The following is a 16,263-nucleotide window of genomic DNA, read 5'->3' as shown; positions in this document are numbered from 1 at the left end:
AATTCATTAAGGCCAACCTGCCTGAGCAAAATAAACTATCATCATCTTGGAATCACAATTTTATGAATGGAGAGAATGGACTTTACAAATACCCTCCCATGCATTACCACGTTGTCCTATTCAGCTTCAGAGGTAGTTTTTCTTGAGTGGCAGTACCAGTACCACAGGCAACAATTCCAATGCCATTAGAACAAAAGTTTTTCTGCAACTTTCCTTCTTTCTTCACATTCATATTTTATTTAAACTATTATTGGGACAAAGAAGGTAACCAAAATCCTAGACTTAGGAAAAGTGTCACCAGCAGGTGAAGAGAGGTGACTGGTAAGAGCGTGTCTAGAGTGTTGTGCTCAGTTGCTGCATCCTCCATACCCAAGAGACAAGGACGTTCCAAATCAAGTGCAGCAAAGGCCCATGAAGACAACAGAGATTGGAGTATCTCTCATGCAAGAACAGGCAGAGAGCTGGGCCTGTTCAGCCCACAGGAAAAGGCTCAGGAGAAATGTTACCAATGTTTAAGAATATGTGATGGGGAGGAGTAAAGACTGAGCCAGTCCCTTCCTAGTTGTGCCCATTGACAGAATGAAACACGATGAACACAAACCAAAATACGGGAAATTACTTTAAAATGGAACAACAACAACAACACTTTTTTACTCTAAGCGTGTTAAACATTCAAACACGTTGACCAGAAAGGTTGTGGAGTCTGTGTGTGTACATACTCAAAGTCTGAATGGACACAGCCCTGAGCAACCTGCTCTAGCCAACCGTAACTTGGCAAGCAGGGCTGGACTAGACAGTCTCTAGCTGTCCCTTTCAACCTCATCCATTCTGTGATTCTGGGATTATTATAATGATTATTATAATCACTGTAAATGTGTCACTAACTTTTCTAGAGGCAAAAAAACTGTGGTCATTAGTAATCCTGTAGAGAATAATTTGTTAAACTTAGATTTGGAAATGTTATTTCTACCTGAGAATATTGTAATTCAAAGCAATGCTTTGTTCCAAAATGCATTTTGTTTCTCCAACTTACAAAAAATGTCAGTCAGAATGATCTTAAACCAACTCTGTTTATATGAAAACTCAGGTCAAGTTTGCCTTCAAATTTAGGTTCTGAGACATTACTAAATTTGGTTTAAATACTACTACCGTGACTACAAGAAAAAAAAGTTCTTTCTGCAGAAGAAATCATTTATTTCCAAGTGGGCAAAAAAAAGAGGAAAAATGCCTTATTTAGTCAATACAGTCACTTTTATTTATTCAGTGCAATTCACTGCTCTTCAAAGCATCCCTCTAAATGCTGGAATGAAACTCTGTGGTCGGATTCACTTGCAGGTCTCACTTTCTTCAAGTACCAACAAAAAAAGAATAAACCTTTCTTTACATCCTATTAAAAGTTTTGGTGTCTTTCCATGCTGCCTTTACAATCTGACTATCTAAACTACCTATCACAGAGCATGCAGGTTTTTTTTGTTGTTTTTTTCTTTTTTTACATCCAACAAACTTCTCTGAGCTGAACCCCAGAACCTAAACTATTCCAGAGCTCACTCACACATATCTGATAAAACTTGATGTTAAAATATATACTTACTATGACAAAAGACTGTAAGATAAAAATTTGCAACAAGATGACCGAACTGCGAAAGCAGAAATAAAGGGCTGGAAGCTTTGCTGTTTTTCAAACTGATTGAAATTTATTACAAATACAGATATTCACTGCTTACGTGCTGACTGCACAGTTGAAACAAAAACATAGAACCCAAAGTGCTTTTATTAGTTATTAGAATGAAAGAGCAACACGTAACACATCACAGAATCCTACTGCAAATCATTTATCCTAAACCAGGTATAAAACTCCTTGCATATCTGAAGATACTTTTTCACAAGAATTACACAATACTAAGGATTAGATGTCAGTACAAGGTGCTTCAAACCAAAAATACAAGTGCTTTCAGACTGATCTGAACTGAAACTAGATATCTGAATTTGTTCTTACTAACCATTGCTCCAAGCATTATTTGCCAGAGCACTTTGGTTTTGTTTTATTGTTTTTTCTTTTTGTTGTTTGTTTTGTGGTGCTTTTTTTTGAACACCAAAATCCCCCAAATGCTTTTAAACAAAGCATTAAAGATGTTAGGCACTAAGTTCAAGATACAAATGAATGCCTCTGCCAAAAAGAAATGTAAGGACTTCCAAATTTACCTCTAGTCCCACAGCTCTTGAGATTTCTTCCCTGGGATATATCAAAACTAGTTCATGTAGTCACGTGGATCCTCATTGGTGAAATACATCCTTTTGAGAAAGAACAAGTATGACTGAAGAACTTGTATTCAGGCAGCCTGGGAGAAGGCATATGGGTCTTGATTGCAACTTCTGTCTAAACTTATGCTCAGAGTCATTCAAAAACAGGTAGTTTTCAAAATGCTACCACAAGTTTGTGGCTAACACAGAAGAGGCATCGTAACCATAAAAAAATAAAAATAAAATAAAAAGGGAGACCACCAATCTGTATATACAAATGTTCTACAGTGATTCACCATCCAGAAAACCAGGTCTCCATTATGTCTTCCAAACCTCACTCCCTATCTTGTAGCAGCATAACCAGCTTCTACACCTGTGTTTGGTTGCCACAATGACTACCACATGTCTGAAAAAAACACATTTTGCTGGGTATCTGTGTATTTCATCTTCGATCATCACTGCAGTTGTACTTCAAGCAGCATTTGTTTCCGAAAGGGTAATTGTCAAGGCAGGGGAACATGCTTTCTGTCTTCCCTACTTAGCTCCTTCTCCCCCACCTCCTTATTTTTTTCAATTACTGGTTTTGCACAGTCTCAAGCATGACCAGCTACAGCTAAAGTATGACCCAGTTATGGCAAACACAGGCTTTGATTTAGATCAATACAGGTTACACATCGAGACAATGTGAGTTAGAAGAATTGTAATTAATGTTGCAACTTCACATGCACTGCATGGAAATTTAGGACAGTGTATCAGTAGGAGACAAACATGCCTCCTCCTCTTCTAACAATACAACCTTCCGCCTGGAGAAAGACATCACAGACTTTATGAGAGTTAAGGAAATTCTAACAAAAATGCGCAAGGCAAGAAAAGCAAATGGGATTACAATCTGCATAAGATGGAAAATTTCTGTGCTAAATTCACTTAACAAGCATGTTAGAAAGAAGGCCCCTAGGCTTACACAAGGGTAGAGAGCCAGCTTGGCAAACATAAAGGCATGCTCCTTGCCACCATATCTAGCAAAAGGATGCAATGTTTCCCTTTCATGCAGGAGGGCTGTAGTCCATATTGCAAACTGAAACATGCTGGCAAAGAAAGTAATAACACAGCTGACCTGAATGGCTTCTATTTCATTGTGAGACTTCTCTGCAAATTCACTGGTCAGCTGGTAAGCCAGTGGAAGCCCGCCAATGAATGCCAATGAAAGTATATTAAGCAGTCCCATTAATCGGGTAGCTTTTGTTACATATAGGAAAAGTGAGTGATGGACAAACCACAGGAGACCAATTGTTACAAATGAGCCAAAGTAGGCAAGATAGTTTGGCCCATATTCACTTAAAGCTTCAAGAAGGCTTTCATGAAACTTCTCTCTCACTTCTCTTGGATCAGGGACATTGTCTTCACTGTGGAGAGAAAACTTACTTTACTTTGCATGTTAGTTTTATAAAAGCACACCTGGAGCAACAATTAAGTATTTTGTTCTAATCTGGGCATGCAGGAAAGAACAGGCATCCACTCTGTAGTTCTCTAATTTGTACCTCAAACGAAGCATTTCAAATAAAAGTTCAAGAATTAAATTAAGTCTGAAAGGAAACACAAAAGTAAATTGGCTTTCCTTTAGGTTAATGTAATAAAGCCGCCACAGGGACTAAACAGATTTTGTTGGTAAAAGCCTTTTATCTGAAAACACATCCAAACATAAAGGAAACTTTGTCCTTCAAGACTCTCCAACCCAATATACATTAAACAGACTAATGATCACTACTTCTGAAATGTGGGAGCTAAAAATATCTTCCGTTTGTGTTCTGTAACTTTCCAGAAAAATCACACTTGAGGTAATCACTGCAGGCTTTAGAAGTAAAAGACTATGTTTGGTTAGTTTTATTTCCTCAAATATTACATATAGACATGAATTGGCATTATAGTTAACACAAATTGTCAGAGGCAACACAAAACCTTACCATATATCCAAAATGAGCAAGGTTGCTACAATGGCATAGACTCCATCGCTGAATGCTTCTACCCGTTCCTTACTCAGAGGCTCACTAAGGTAAAAACTAAATGTTTCTAAGCTATGGTGTTCCTCTTCTTCATTTCTCTGACCTGGAAAACAAACCCGGATGTATACTAATGAAAGACAAAAATCAGACAGTACAAAGCAAGGTAGTTAAAGCATTAAAAAACAAAAACAACAGGAATAACAACAACAAAAAACCTACTGTGATCTCCCTTTTTCTTTCTCCCCACCCCTCAAAATCTTTCCGTAGAAAGAAGGGTGCTGTTCATCCACACATCACTCACTCCACTTTTTTTCTGCAGCTGTGGCTCTCCCTGAAGTTCGTGTTGCTTTCATACAGGACAAGCACATCAGAGACAAAAAAAACCCCTGTCCTTTAAACCCTATGGCAGACCATTTCCACCAAATGAATAGGGGCCCAAAGCTCTAATTGAACAAGATATTTGAGCTAAACAAATCAGATGCTGTGCCAGAAGGGCACAGGAAGGCTTCCCCAGGAAGCCCTAATAACTGCAGGTCCGCAAAGACACTGTGAAGAACTTATACTGCATGGGAAGAAAAACCTCACTGCAGAATCAGGGCTGCACTGGCACATGAAATCACCTGCTTTAAAATAAATCCAGCCTTTCGCCAAAAGATGGGGCTCTGGAGCTTTTAAAGAAAACATCAAACTCATCCCTAAAGACTGAGCTTTGAATTGCCCAGCTAGCCAAGCTGCACCACCTCAGGAGTATAGATTTGATGAAGAAAAATCCTGCAGTTTCCAGAATTAAAGAGAGAAACTCAATTAAAAAGCAAGTGTAAACACATCTCAATCAATACAGCAGTAAATTATGTTAGCCACCTGACAGGGTTAGACAAAGACAGCCTTGACCTGGCTGTGAACAGCAGTGCCCCCGTTGCAGCAGGCACAGCAAAATATCTCTGTCCATTTGTTCTCTGGATCTGAGACTCTGGCTTCAACTGTTTCAAAGCATTTCTACCTGCCTAATCCTGCTCCTGCATGGTAGAGTAAAAAATAAATTACCATTCATAGCAAACAAAGATGGACTTGTCCTGGACTAAAATGGAGCAGCAGAGGCACAAAGGTGTTACTCTGCTGACTCACCTATGCAGTGCTTATTCCAAAGACATACATCTGTTTTGTATTTTTCTGGTCAGTTAATATTACTCTCAAAGGGGGACAGTTCCCCTTTTGGCTAAATAGCTTGCATGGTAACACCTCCTCTTTTATTTTGGCACCAGCAACATCTTTCCTCAGTGGAGTCTCAGTAGAGCTGAATTAGCACAACTGGCTGTTGGCATGGTTATGCAATGGGTAGTGTTGACAGAAAGGGGGCAGAAGGAACCTAAGCAAGGAGCATGAGGGAAGGCAGCATGGATTTAGGCTGTCTTTAGCAATGTGTGAATTTAAACCTTTAGGCCACAGCAGTTAGATTAGTAAGGCATAACGCACTGAACAGTTACTTACACTAGATGTGTTTCAATTATATATCTGCTTGTTACAGACTCTCAAACATACTGTTGATTGCCAGTTTGAGAAAGTGGGACCATACAGCACTGCTGGGAAATGATACAGGTATAGAGCTTGCTTTCTATATTTTTCTGTCCTCATGCTCCTTTTTTAGAAGGGAAGAGGGATGGCCTGCAGCCATCACTCAGCAAAAAACAGAGAGGTTTTGCTTTCAGAAAAACACTTTGTAATGTATACCTTACATATATATATTAGTAAATTAAAGGTAAAGCATGGAGCTATGGAGAAACTGGAAGCAGAGCAATAAAACACCAAATCACTGTATTCCAAGGGTGAGATTGGAAGTAGAATTAAAATTACTTCATTCCATGCTATTTGGATAACATGTTGACAACCTAATAACATATCTGAACATAATCCCTAGAAATGCTCTTACTCACCCAAAATCTTGGTTTTGCACCACGTAATGAATCGAGAGAGATGTGGAAAAACGATTACAAGCCCAAGAAGTATGTAAGACTATGGAGAGAAAAATAAACAGAGTTTAAATTTAGTTATCAAAATGTAAATTTCTTTCTAAGTTTAACATTAAACTATTATTCTCAACCTTTAGGTATAATCACATTGAGGAAAAAAAAGTCTTGATTTTATGACATGGAAATGACTCACCTGAAATCAACATGCACCCCTTGAATATTACATGTGCAGCCTAATGCTTTGTTATCACTAGTTTAGTTTTGATAGCTAGTTTAGTACCAGCTATGAGTACTAAGTTGAAACAGGAAGGGGAATAATCCTGCTAACAAATGCAGTAAGGATTTCTCAGGAGGTTGGAGAACCATCACATGTTTCTAGTATTATCTGTCACTTGCCACTCAACCTGAAAAGTTAAGTTTGCCAGCTAAAACCCCTAAGCACCCCTGCATTGTGCTGGCAAGTTATTTGGATAACAATGTAATAACATGATCAGGGAATGGCTGTAGACAACAAAACTGGAAAACAAAAAAACAAAAAAGCACAAAAATACTTTCTTTGGTTGAATCACATTTGTAATTCCAGCAGGCTACACAAAAAGATGTATTGAAATAAGGCGATGGAGGGTGGTGGCAGGGAAGAGGATATAAAGGTTTCTTAAGCTAAGGCAAAGAAACAGCTGTGAGGGATACTCTCAAGGGCAGAGCTCTTTGCAGATTTTGACCAGTATTTACAGAGTAAATACTTCATAAAATTGTTTGAATCTCTGCTGGTTCCTTTATGTCTTTGATGAAGGCAGAAGCTCTGTTAAGCATCTCTGTGAAGAGTCATTATTACAAAAACACCCCATCTCTCTCAAACTTGAATACATCTATCTCAACAAGTTCCCTAAAAAAAGAGCATGATTTAAGTGTCTGTGTCCTGAACTTTACACGCTTTTTGAAGCGTGTAACTGTCTCTGTACTGCTTCTGTCCAAAAGACAGCTCAGTGGGTCATAAGAGGTTCACAGACTGCACAAGTCTAAACACAAGAGCAACCTGGAGGTTAATTTGACTGATGTTAATTAAAAAAATAAAAATACTAGTGAACAAGAGAGGGAGAAGGAAATAACAGGGAAGACTGAGATGAGGAGAATATTTTATTAAAATTGGTTATTTTCATGCTTGGACTCACAATTGTACCTTTTATCAATAGTAACTCAACATCTCCCAAATTTTGTGGTTTAAACACTGATTAATTTCCATGGTTATTAATATGTAGATGCAACCTTACTGCTTAATAAACGTGGCCGAGGCTGCTGTAAGAGCAGGCTTTAGTGAAAAACATTTGTTTTGAGATGCAGGTTGGCTAACTGGTCTATTTATTCAATTTGTTCTTACACCTTGTGAGTGCAGCAGTTATATTCACATATCTTCAGCCGTGCAATGTGGTATTTATTTCATGTAACCTTTCACATTATCTCACTGACATATGATAAGGAAGATGCTAAGTTACAGTTTAGAAGATCTGCTTCTGAAGAGTAATTAAGGGAATCATTATGAAAACCAAGCCTAAGCAAGTAAAGCAAATACTGTAGCAGAATATTCTTTGAAAACCTATGCAAAATTCACAGATCAAACTACAGATTGGCCTGTATGAATTGAAAACATCCAACACAAAATAGCAACCATGATTACATCACCATAGAGCCAGCAACTGAGAAAGTCTGCATATTTAACACAGACACCATTATTTTAACACACAGACACAAATACAGATAATACAAACTGCTGTACCCAGGTACTCTGTTAACTGGGAGAACTTACCAAAGGAATAAAGAAAAAGGAAAAGATGGCTGCTAAAAAACATAAAATCGGTCCTCTTAGGATAATCTTCAAGATATGACGTTTATAGAAATTCTGATTTTCAGACACTTGTATCTGTTGATTCAGTAAGTGTGGGTGATAGAATCCATACACTACTATCACAGCCTGCAAGGAGAAGAGCATTACTGAAGGTAATACACACAAGTACACACAGCATTTCAGCTATATAACCACAAAACTATAAATCAACAAATTCCAGAACACATTCAACCTTATTTTTCACTCCCACATGGAGGACCTGTCTTAGAAACTCTGAGATTTCACACTTCTCTGTGTATCAGGATTTTAGTTTCCTCTGCAGAGGTTGACATGACCGTGGATCTTACATGAAGAAGGCAGGCCTCCACAACAAGGAACAGAAAGTGACAAGGCACTGTTCCAGGCAAAAAACAGTGCCGTGCTAAGTACTTAGTCCTGAGTCAGAAAGCCTCTTTCTGTTCACTCAGCCATTACTGTGTGGCTCAATGGGAACTTCAGCAGGAAAGGTCAACTACTATTTCGTCAATGTGTTTTTAAAGAGAGGGAAGAAATTCTGTGGACTTTGAGATCAGCTGATTTAATTGCATATATCAGTTTCACAGGACAGTGGCAATCATCTCATTAACAGGTGTTTTCTTATGGCAAGCTTTGAAAAATACTGCTTTACAAAAGAAAAAGACACTTAACAATTTATATCCACAGTTAATAAACCTTATTTTAGTTCCGCCCAATAGAATCTAGCCTCTAAAAGTGAAAATGTAAGGGGATAGCTCTAATACCTGTATAAGGCCAATGACAACAGCACAGACACTGAATAGGAAAATTCCAAAAGGTACTTCTGGAAAGGAGGCCATTAAGGAAAACTAGAAAAAAAGCAACCAGATCAAACATGTAGTTAGGAAGCAATGTAGGAATAACAACAGAGAAAAGGGAGTATTCTTCATTCAATATTGAAACTTTAAAACATAAATAACACTTGGCTTTTTGATATAACTCCACTAAAAGCAGCTTCTAGCCACAAACACATGCAAGCATCCCAACAGAGGGTATCTGGACAGAAGGCTTTGCTCATATGCTGATACTGCTAAAATTCAACCCCTCTAATGCTATGTCTTCTTAATAACTACAGGCTGATTTGCAGCTGAGCATAAAGTTTAACATTTTCAGTAGACAAGATATTCATAACTGAATATTCTTGATATTAGGATATCTTTCTGAATTTAATTTCTCTACCTCCATGGCTGTCTGTTGTATTAATTTCTATTAATTTCTGCAGCTTCATTAGGTGAGACAAAAAAAAAAAAGGAGGGAGTAACAGTGTGTGTTAGGGTAACACATCTAACTTTCCAAAAATTATTTCCACTTGAAGGCAAGGAAGAAGTATGTGCTCTTGCTGACAAAGGCCCTTTTGCTGACCACAGCTTTATTCTTTGCAGGTTAATACATAACACAGATATATCCATGGCGAAACAGGTACCTGTCCTATAAATCTGTTCTAAACATACAATAAAAGTCAAGAAACGTTTTAAGCAACTGTTTTGTTCTGCTAATTATGGTGGTCAATTCTTGCTGGATCTAAAGGTTATCTGTCCAGAAATTGCATATAACATTGAATCTGCAGATTTAAAAGGTAGATAATTGTTTGCTAGAACCACCACTGCTGAATGAGCCACAAGTTATACCAAAAACTCTCTGAAGGTTATAAGAGTAAAGTATTCTGCTATCTAAAGAGGAGTTTGAAATACAGGTTTAGTTCCCTTAAAAATTCAAAATTTTCATTGGTGAACTTTGAAATTCAATTCGTCTGCTTCTTTTAAATAAAACCTAGGAAACTATGGCTTTCCGTGATTATAATTTATCTTCCACATTACCCATTTTCTGCCAGGCCTACATATGACATGCAGGAGATGAAGAATTTTCTGAAAATCCTTCAAGACTTTTTTTGATGAATTTTAAGAAACTAAGGATTAATGCACTAATTATAAAATTAACTACTAGAATGGATTCAGGGTTTACACTATAATAATACTCTCCTGGCTTACTCAATACTTTGGTATAATCTCTCCAAATAAAGAAAAAAAATGTAATATAAACATATGTCACGTTTTAGAAAAGTACTTACAGTGTATGGCAAGAAAGTTATGATCATCATACAAGCCTAAAGAAAAGAAAAAAAGTGTACTGAAACACTAGGTGAACTGCAAGCAAGCAATACCATCATTTAACATGTAGCAAAAGAATGTAACATGAACAGCTCAAATGCAAGGGTTGCATCTTAAAAAAAAAACATTTCTGAAGTTGCTGAGCTATGACTGAAACATACAGCCAGTTCTGTACACACTTTTAAGGTTTGCTATCCAAACTGTACACACTTATTTTAGAAAATACTACAGTTTTGTTAACAGTACCACAGATAAAAGCTTTTCTTATGGCTCCTAACAGACTTCTCACTGGACTAGCAATGCCAAAAATACCACACATCCAGAGGAGGTGCTTCTGATTTCCCTTGTCAAAACCATTAATTTCTGATCATAAATTTTTCAAATATTAGCTAAGGAAAAACAAACAAACAAACCTAAAGCAGGCAGAAATGATGATCAGAGGGCTGGAGCACCTCTCCTATGAAGAAAGGCTGAGGGAGCTGGGGCTGTCCAGCCTGGAGAAGAGAAGGCTCTGGGGAGACCTCATTGTGGCCTTTCAGTACGTAAAGGGGGACTTATTAAAAGGATGGAGAGGGACTCTACTCAAGTAGATAATGATAGGACAAGGGGGAATGGTCTTAAAACTAAGAGGATAGATTTAGATTAGACATTAGGAAGAAATTCTTCACTATAAAGGTAGTAAGTCTGGCACAGGTTGCCCAAAGAAGCTGTGGATGTGGATTCCTGGAGGTGTTCAAGGCCAGGCTTGGGGCCTTGGCCAACCTGATCTAGTGGGTGGCATCCCTGCCTATGGCGGGGTGCTGGAGTTGGATGATCTCTAAGGTCTCCTCCAATCCAAGCCATTCTATGATTCTATGAAACGCATTGCTTTGAAAGCTAAATTAGAGAAGAATTATATGCCTTAAACAATTCTTCTTACATAAATTCCTGTAGTGTTCTTACAGAATTTAAACTCAGTATTTTTTAGTCACAAAAGTTAAATAAACTGTGTAATTGTGCATTGTTAAGAGAACCGAATTTTAAGCAATATAGTAAAAATACAAAACTCTAGCTGAAAGCAAAAATACACTCTTCATTGCAGCATCTCTTTATAATAAATAACTGTAACCAAGATACTACAAGGTGGCTGATTAAAAATACACACCCAATAAATGAAGAATTTTCAACAGATAAGATTCAGGTAAGAGTAAATCTCAAAACACTGCATCAAAGACTGGTCTCTCAGATATAGTTTTGTTAAGATTGTGTTTCAAATAAGCTTCATAATGAATTTTTGGGTAACATAAGCAGAGAAATGGCTGAAACCATAATTGCAACTCAAACCCACAGCTATGATTTTTGCCACAAAAGACACGAAATTTCATTTTCTCAAGTCTGGAGGAAAAAAGCCACACAGACCAGCAAAGTCAAAATCTTTCTGCCTAGGTGCCTCTTCAGTTCCCTCAGATGAACTTCCACCTAGCCTGGTGCAGATCTTCTTTTGGTTTACAATGCAAGTGCAACATGTGCAAGTTAAAAGCAAGTTAGTTATCAAACACGTGCTTTGGCAAAGAGGAATTAACCCTCTCTGTACCTTCTTGGCTTTGAAATTTGGTGGAATTGATTTAAATTAGAAACATTCTGTCATGTGCATGCAGTCTAAAGAAAAAGTGACCTATACTTGGTAGCTAATCATCAAGTATGTTGGGTAAGACTCACCAGATTTAGAAGAGCAAGGACATCGTCTATAAGTTCTATCACCTGAAACAACCTGTCAAGGCAAGTTAAGATACCATGAACAAGCCAGCTCCCAAAACATGTTACAACATTGCATATAAATTATACAGCTGTTGTATTATAGGGGAACCTGATTTCCTTTGCTTCAGAATTTATGCAAGCAGTCCAAGTGCTACCAAACCAAGTGCTACCAAAACATTAACTCATACATGGAAGTCATTTGTTAGAAAAAAAATTGAAAAGGTAGATATGAACAGTCAAGTTCAGTCACGGAAAAGTTAAGAACCCCATTTCTATTTGAAGGACAAGTGGCATAAGATGTATCAAACTGACTTATTATCTTTATTATTTTTTTTTGGCTCTATCCTTCCTCTGCACTTGTAATTGTATCTTTACTGTGAGGTCAATTTAACTGTTGTTAAGAGCCAATTCATGTGTGAAAAAGTAATCAAGATGGCAATTCTGACACATCGAGTAAGACATCAAAATCCTAACAATGCAGAGAACTACAAATGGATATCACACCTTGGAAAATGGAAGATAGGAGGTAATTACAGGTTGCGCCTCTGACAGAATAGGATCAATCCACTTACTTAAAAGAAAAAAAGTGGTAATAGTTGTTAACGTGATAAATCAAAAAAGCACTGCCACGATTCTTTGAAGTGTCCCATCCTTGGAAGTGTTCAAGGCCAGGCTGGATGGGGCTTTGAGCAACCTGGTCCAGTGGGAGGTGTCCCTGCCCATGGAAGAGGGGAGGAATTAGATGATCTTTAAGGTCCTTTCCAACCCAAACCATTCTATGACCCTATGATTCCAGTGTTGTAGAGAGTAAACTGCAGAGTTGCCTTGATTTTTAGCTTGACTGAGAGGATTTTAGCAAAACCATAGAGGTAAGATTTATCCGTGCCATGTTTCCTTTAAAACTATACTATCTATTCACAGCTTTCTAACATATGCTGACTTAGAAATTAATAATGCTCAATTATACTTTGTTTTCCTTAAGTTTTAAGAGGCTGTCACTTTACCCAGAAAGAAGTACACCAAACAAAGACCAACTGCCACGTTTCAGCTCACCTGTTAACACTGCAAGCTGTTCACTAGTGTTAAGTATATCAAGTTTGAAAAACAAAACGTTGCTTTGGGTTATAGCTGTTTGCTGTTTAATTATTGTAAATACTTGGAAGTATTACCAAGAATCTGGACTATTAGGAAAAAAAATGACAAATTAGAACTGCCTCCATACAACTGAGCTCTAAAGAAAGCAAACTAATTTTAGTTTTTAGTGACTTCATTAGAACATAATCCAAACTGGCTTTAAATGAATGGATTTGGAAAGAGGACCAGCTTACCTTGTTCTTAAGAATAAAAACCCTCAGAATACTATGGCAGAAGAAAAAAAATGCTTGCTGCCCTACCCCCACAAAATGCCTGCACATCAATTTCTTTTTGACGACTAAGGTATGGGTAAGTGGCAAAGTGGCAGTGTCCACAGCTCTGAAAAATGCAGCATCTGCAACATCACAACTAGTTTTGCAAGAAGCACTGCTGAGGACTGAAAAAGACAAGTTTTAGGCCAGCAGTCCTATCTGGATTCCTCTATATGTGCATCACACAACTTAAAATGTCATGCTTTTTCACCATAGTTTTAAGTTTAATTCCATCAAGAATATTAAGTGAAATGAAGAGTAACTCTGAATTTGAAGACATATAATGCTTGTTGGTTTTTTTTTTGTATCACAGTTTCTATGGTGTAGAAATACATTAAGTCACTGATTAGGATAGCACTTCTTACAGTGCATTTTTATAATTACTATCCAAAAACAGAAAATCCAGAAATATATCAGCAACACAGAAATGTATCAGACAGAAGGTGATCTTCTGCCCTTTTAAACAACAGCTTTTCTTTAACTCTGTAGTGGAGTTAAACATTCTTCCTTGTTCATACCTTACATGAGCTGCCCATGCCACTGTGACTATTAAGAAGGTCATCAAGTAGACTGCAATTTTTGTTAGAAGAAGTTGCTGAACACTTTCACCTAGTTTCTGAAACAAAATAAAAAGTGACACCCAGACAGAAAGAAAAAATAGTTATTTTCTGAAAGTACTAGCATTACTTACGAATGGGAATGACATGCAGTCATACAGAGTATTTTTTGAAAATGCTTGCCAGTAATGCAATTTTCCTCCAGTCTTTTTTTTTTTTTACCATCATGCAGACGAACTGTATTAGACACTGATAAGTATGCTGAAATGTGTAGTTAATGGGCTATGATATTCCAACACAACTCTTCAATCTGTAAAATCTAGGCTTTCCAAACCTCAGTTCACCCTTTGATTCATTCATGCACTCTCACGTTGCAGTTACTGTGATAATGCATTTCAGAGAAGGGCTGGCTATAAAACATCCCTATTATTTCCTTAACACTGACTTCTGAAGTAAAAGCGTCCTACAGATTTTCATATGATGATTATTCACAATGAGGCAGGGAAGGGCTCAACCACATCAATTCTGCACGTACCACCACAACATCGCAATGGATTAAACAGACTAATGCAGTGTATTTTTTGGACCACACCTGAGTTTCCTAAACTAACTGAGGCAAAACATTCAGTTTGGAGTCTAGCTCTGTTTTTAAGAGCAGAAAAACAAATTGTGATTAAAAAATCATGAATCTCCTCAAAAGATTACATTGCATTGCCCAACACTCCTGCTTCTTTCTGATTTAATTTTCTGTAGTCCCTTTTTTAATTTTGATTACAGTTGTGATTAAATTGATCTTAAAGCCAGCATCCAGGTTGCACTACATTAAGTGGCTTCTCGAACTGATGTATTACAAACAAGAGATGATGTTTTCTGGAAGATGCTTTGGTCTGACAGGTAATTTATCTTCATACAAAAGTAACTGCATAAAATCTATGACATGTATATCATATACATCTCATTCAGGCTTTATATCGTGACTTCTGTAGATTACACAGATCTTCAGTATTTAAAATTTTTCACCTCGAGTTCAACAGCTCCTCCTCCTAGAGGAAATTTCTGTCAGCTTTAATGTTATTTAGCTTTCTTTTTAAAGTTTGGAACTCAAACTGAAGTGGGGTGTTAAATTAGGATGTTACATGCATTTCCAAAGATACCAGAAACAACAAAAAGCAACAACAGAAAAGATACCTGATCAGGATGTATTTTTGTGTGGGCCACAGGCAAAATCTGAAACAAGAAAGCACTATTAGTACACACGCATGTCTTTTCCTGTCTCAGAGCTTGAATGAAACCTGCAAGGAACTTTAGATGGCTGCAGATATTCATGGGTGTAGCAGTCCTATCCGAGTTCCTCTATTTGTGTATCACAAATACAGGAGTAACCCGCAGCTCTGTGAGACGAAATCATTTTTCTGCCGAACAGAGACGGCTCGATTCCTCTCCCCCACCCCCAAGGCGTCCTTTTCCACATACACCGCTCGCAGGGCTGCTCACCGCACACCCCCACGGGTCCGCAGCTGGTCCCTACAAACCCAGGCAGCGCCGCAGGGCTGGGCTGGGCTGGGGGAGGAGGGCAGGCAAACACCCGCGGCACCCTGCAGGGCTCGGGGCCGGGAGGCTGCTGCCTGAAGCTCCGCGGCCGGGCAGGGCACGGCAGCAGCCCGCCACCGAGCCCCGCCGCGTCCCGGGCCCGGGGCTCACCATCACGGTGGCGATGATGGAGAGCAGCGCGTCGCTGTAGGCCAGCAGCCGGTGCGACGTCTGCGTGCTGCTGCCCAGGTCCAGATCCAGGGCCCGACTGTGCACCGGCACCGGTTCCCCCGACCCGGGGCCGGGGCCGGGGCCGGGGCCCGGCGTGGTGGCCCGCGGAGCCGACATGGGCCTTCCGTGCTCCGCCTCCCGCGGCGCGGCGGCGATGCCCGGCCGCGCACCGGGACCGAGAGACGCCGGCCCCGCCGGGCAGGCGGAGAGGAGGAGAACGCCCCCGGGAGACGGCGGGGGCGGTGGCTTCCGTCCGTGGCCCTGCCCCGCCGCTCGCCGCGGCCCCGGCACGGGTTTGTCACCTTGGTTTGCTCAGCCCAGAGCAGAGCAGGCTGAGGGGAGGCCTCATGGCGGCCTGCAGCTCCCTCACGAGGGGAGCGGAGGGGCAAGCGCTGAGCTCTGCTCTCTGGGGACAGCGACAGAACCCGAGGGAACGGCATGGGGCTGGGTCAGGGGAGGGTCAGGCTGGGTGTTAAGGAAAGGTTCTGCACCCAGAGGGTGCTCGGGCACTGGGACAGGCTGCCCAGGGCAGTGGTCACGGCAGCGAGCCTGGTGGAGTTCAAGGAGCAATGCTCTCAGACACATGGGC

General features: G+C 39.5%; 1 protein-coding gene across 3 annotated transcripts; it reads right to left on the bottom strand.

The window, feature by feature from the left end:
• Nucleotides 1-2,012: 2,012 nt before the first annotated feature.
• Nucleotides 2,013-15,901, bottom strand: TMEM175 (transmembrane protein 175). Of its 3 annotated transcripts, XM_048051017.2 has the most exons (10): nt 15,615-15,900; nt 15,102-15,140; nt 13,875-13,972; nt 11,912-11,963; nt 10,174-10,209; nt 8,831-8,914; nt 8,013-8,177; nt 6,173-6,251; nt 4,203-4,344; nt 2,013-3,644 (listed from the first exon to the last, which is right to left on the bottom strand). In XM_048051017.2, the coding sequence occupies exons 1-10, from the start codon at nt 15,789-15,791 to the stop codon at nt 2,981-2,983; spliced, it is 1,536 nt and encodes a 511-aa protein (XP_047906974.1). In that variant the 5' UTR covers nt 15,792-15,900; the 3' UTR covers nt 2,013-2,980. The 3 variants fall into 3 exon arrangements, with proteins under 3 accessions (XP_047906974.1, XP_066844180.1, XP_047906975.1); XM_066988079.1 differs by lacking the exons at nt 11,912-11,963; nt 13,875-13,972 and having other exon boundaries at nt 15,615-15,901; XM_048051018.2 differs by lacking the exons at nt 13,875-13,972; nt 15,102-15,140; nt 15,615-15,900 and adding an exon at nt 12,523-13,749.
• Nucleotides 15,902-16,263: the final 362 nt, after the last annotated feature.

Source organism: Anser cygnoides, chromosome Z (assembly GCF_040182565.1).
Source record: "Anser cygnoides isolate HZ-2024a breed goose chromosome Z, Taihu_goose_T2T_genome, whole genome shotgun sequence".
Lineage (NCBI taxonomy): Eukaryota > Metazoa > Chordata > Aves > Anseriformes > Anatidae > Anser > Anser cygnoides.
The sequence above is the reverse complement of the archived record's forward strand: the minus strand, read 5'-3'. Positions and strand labels throughout refer to the sequence as shown.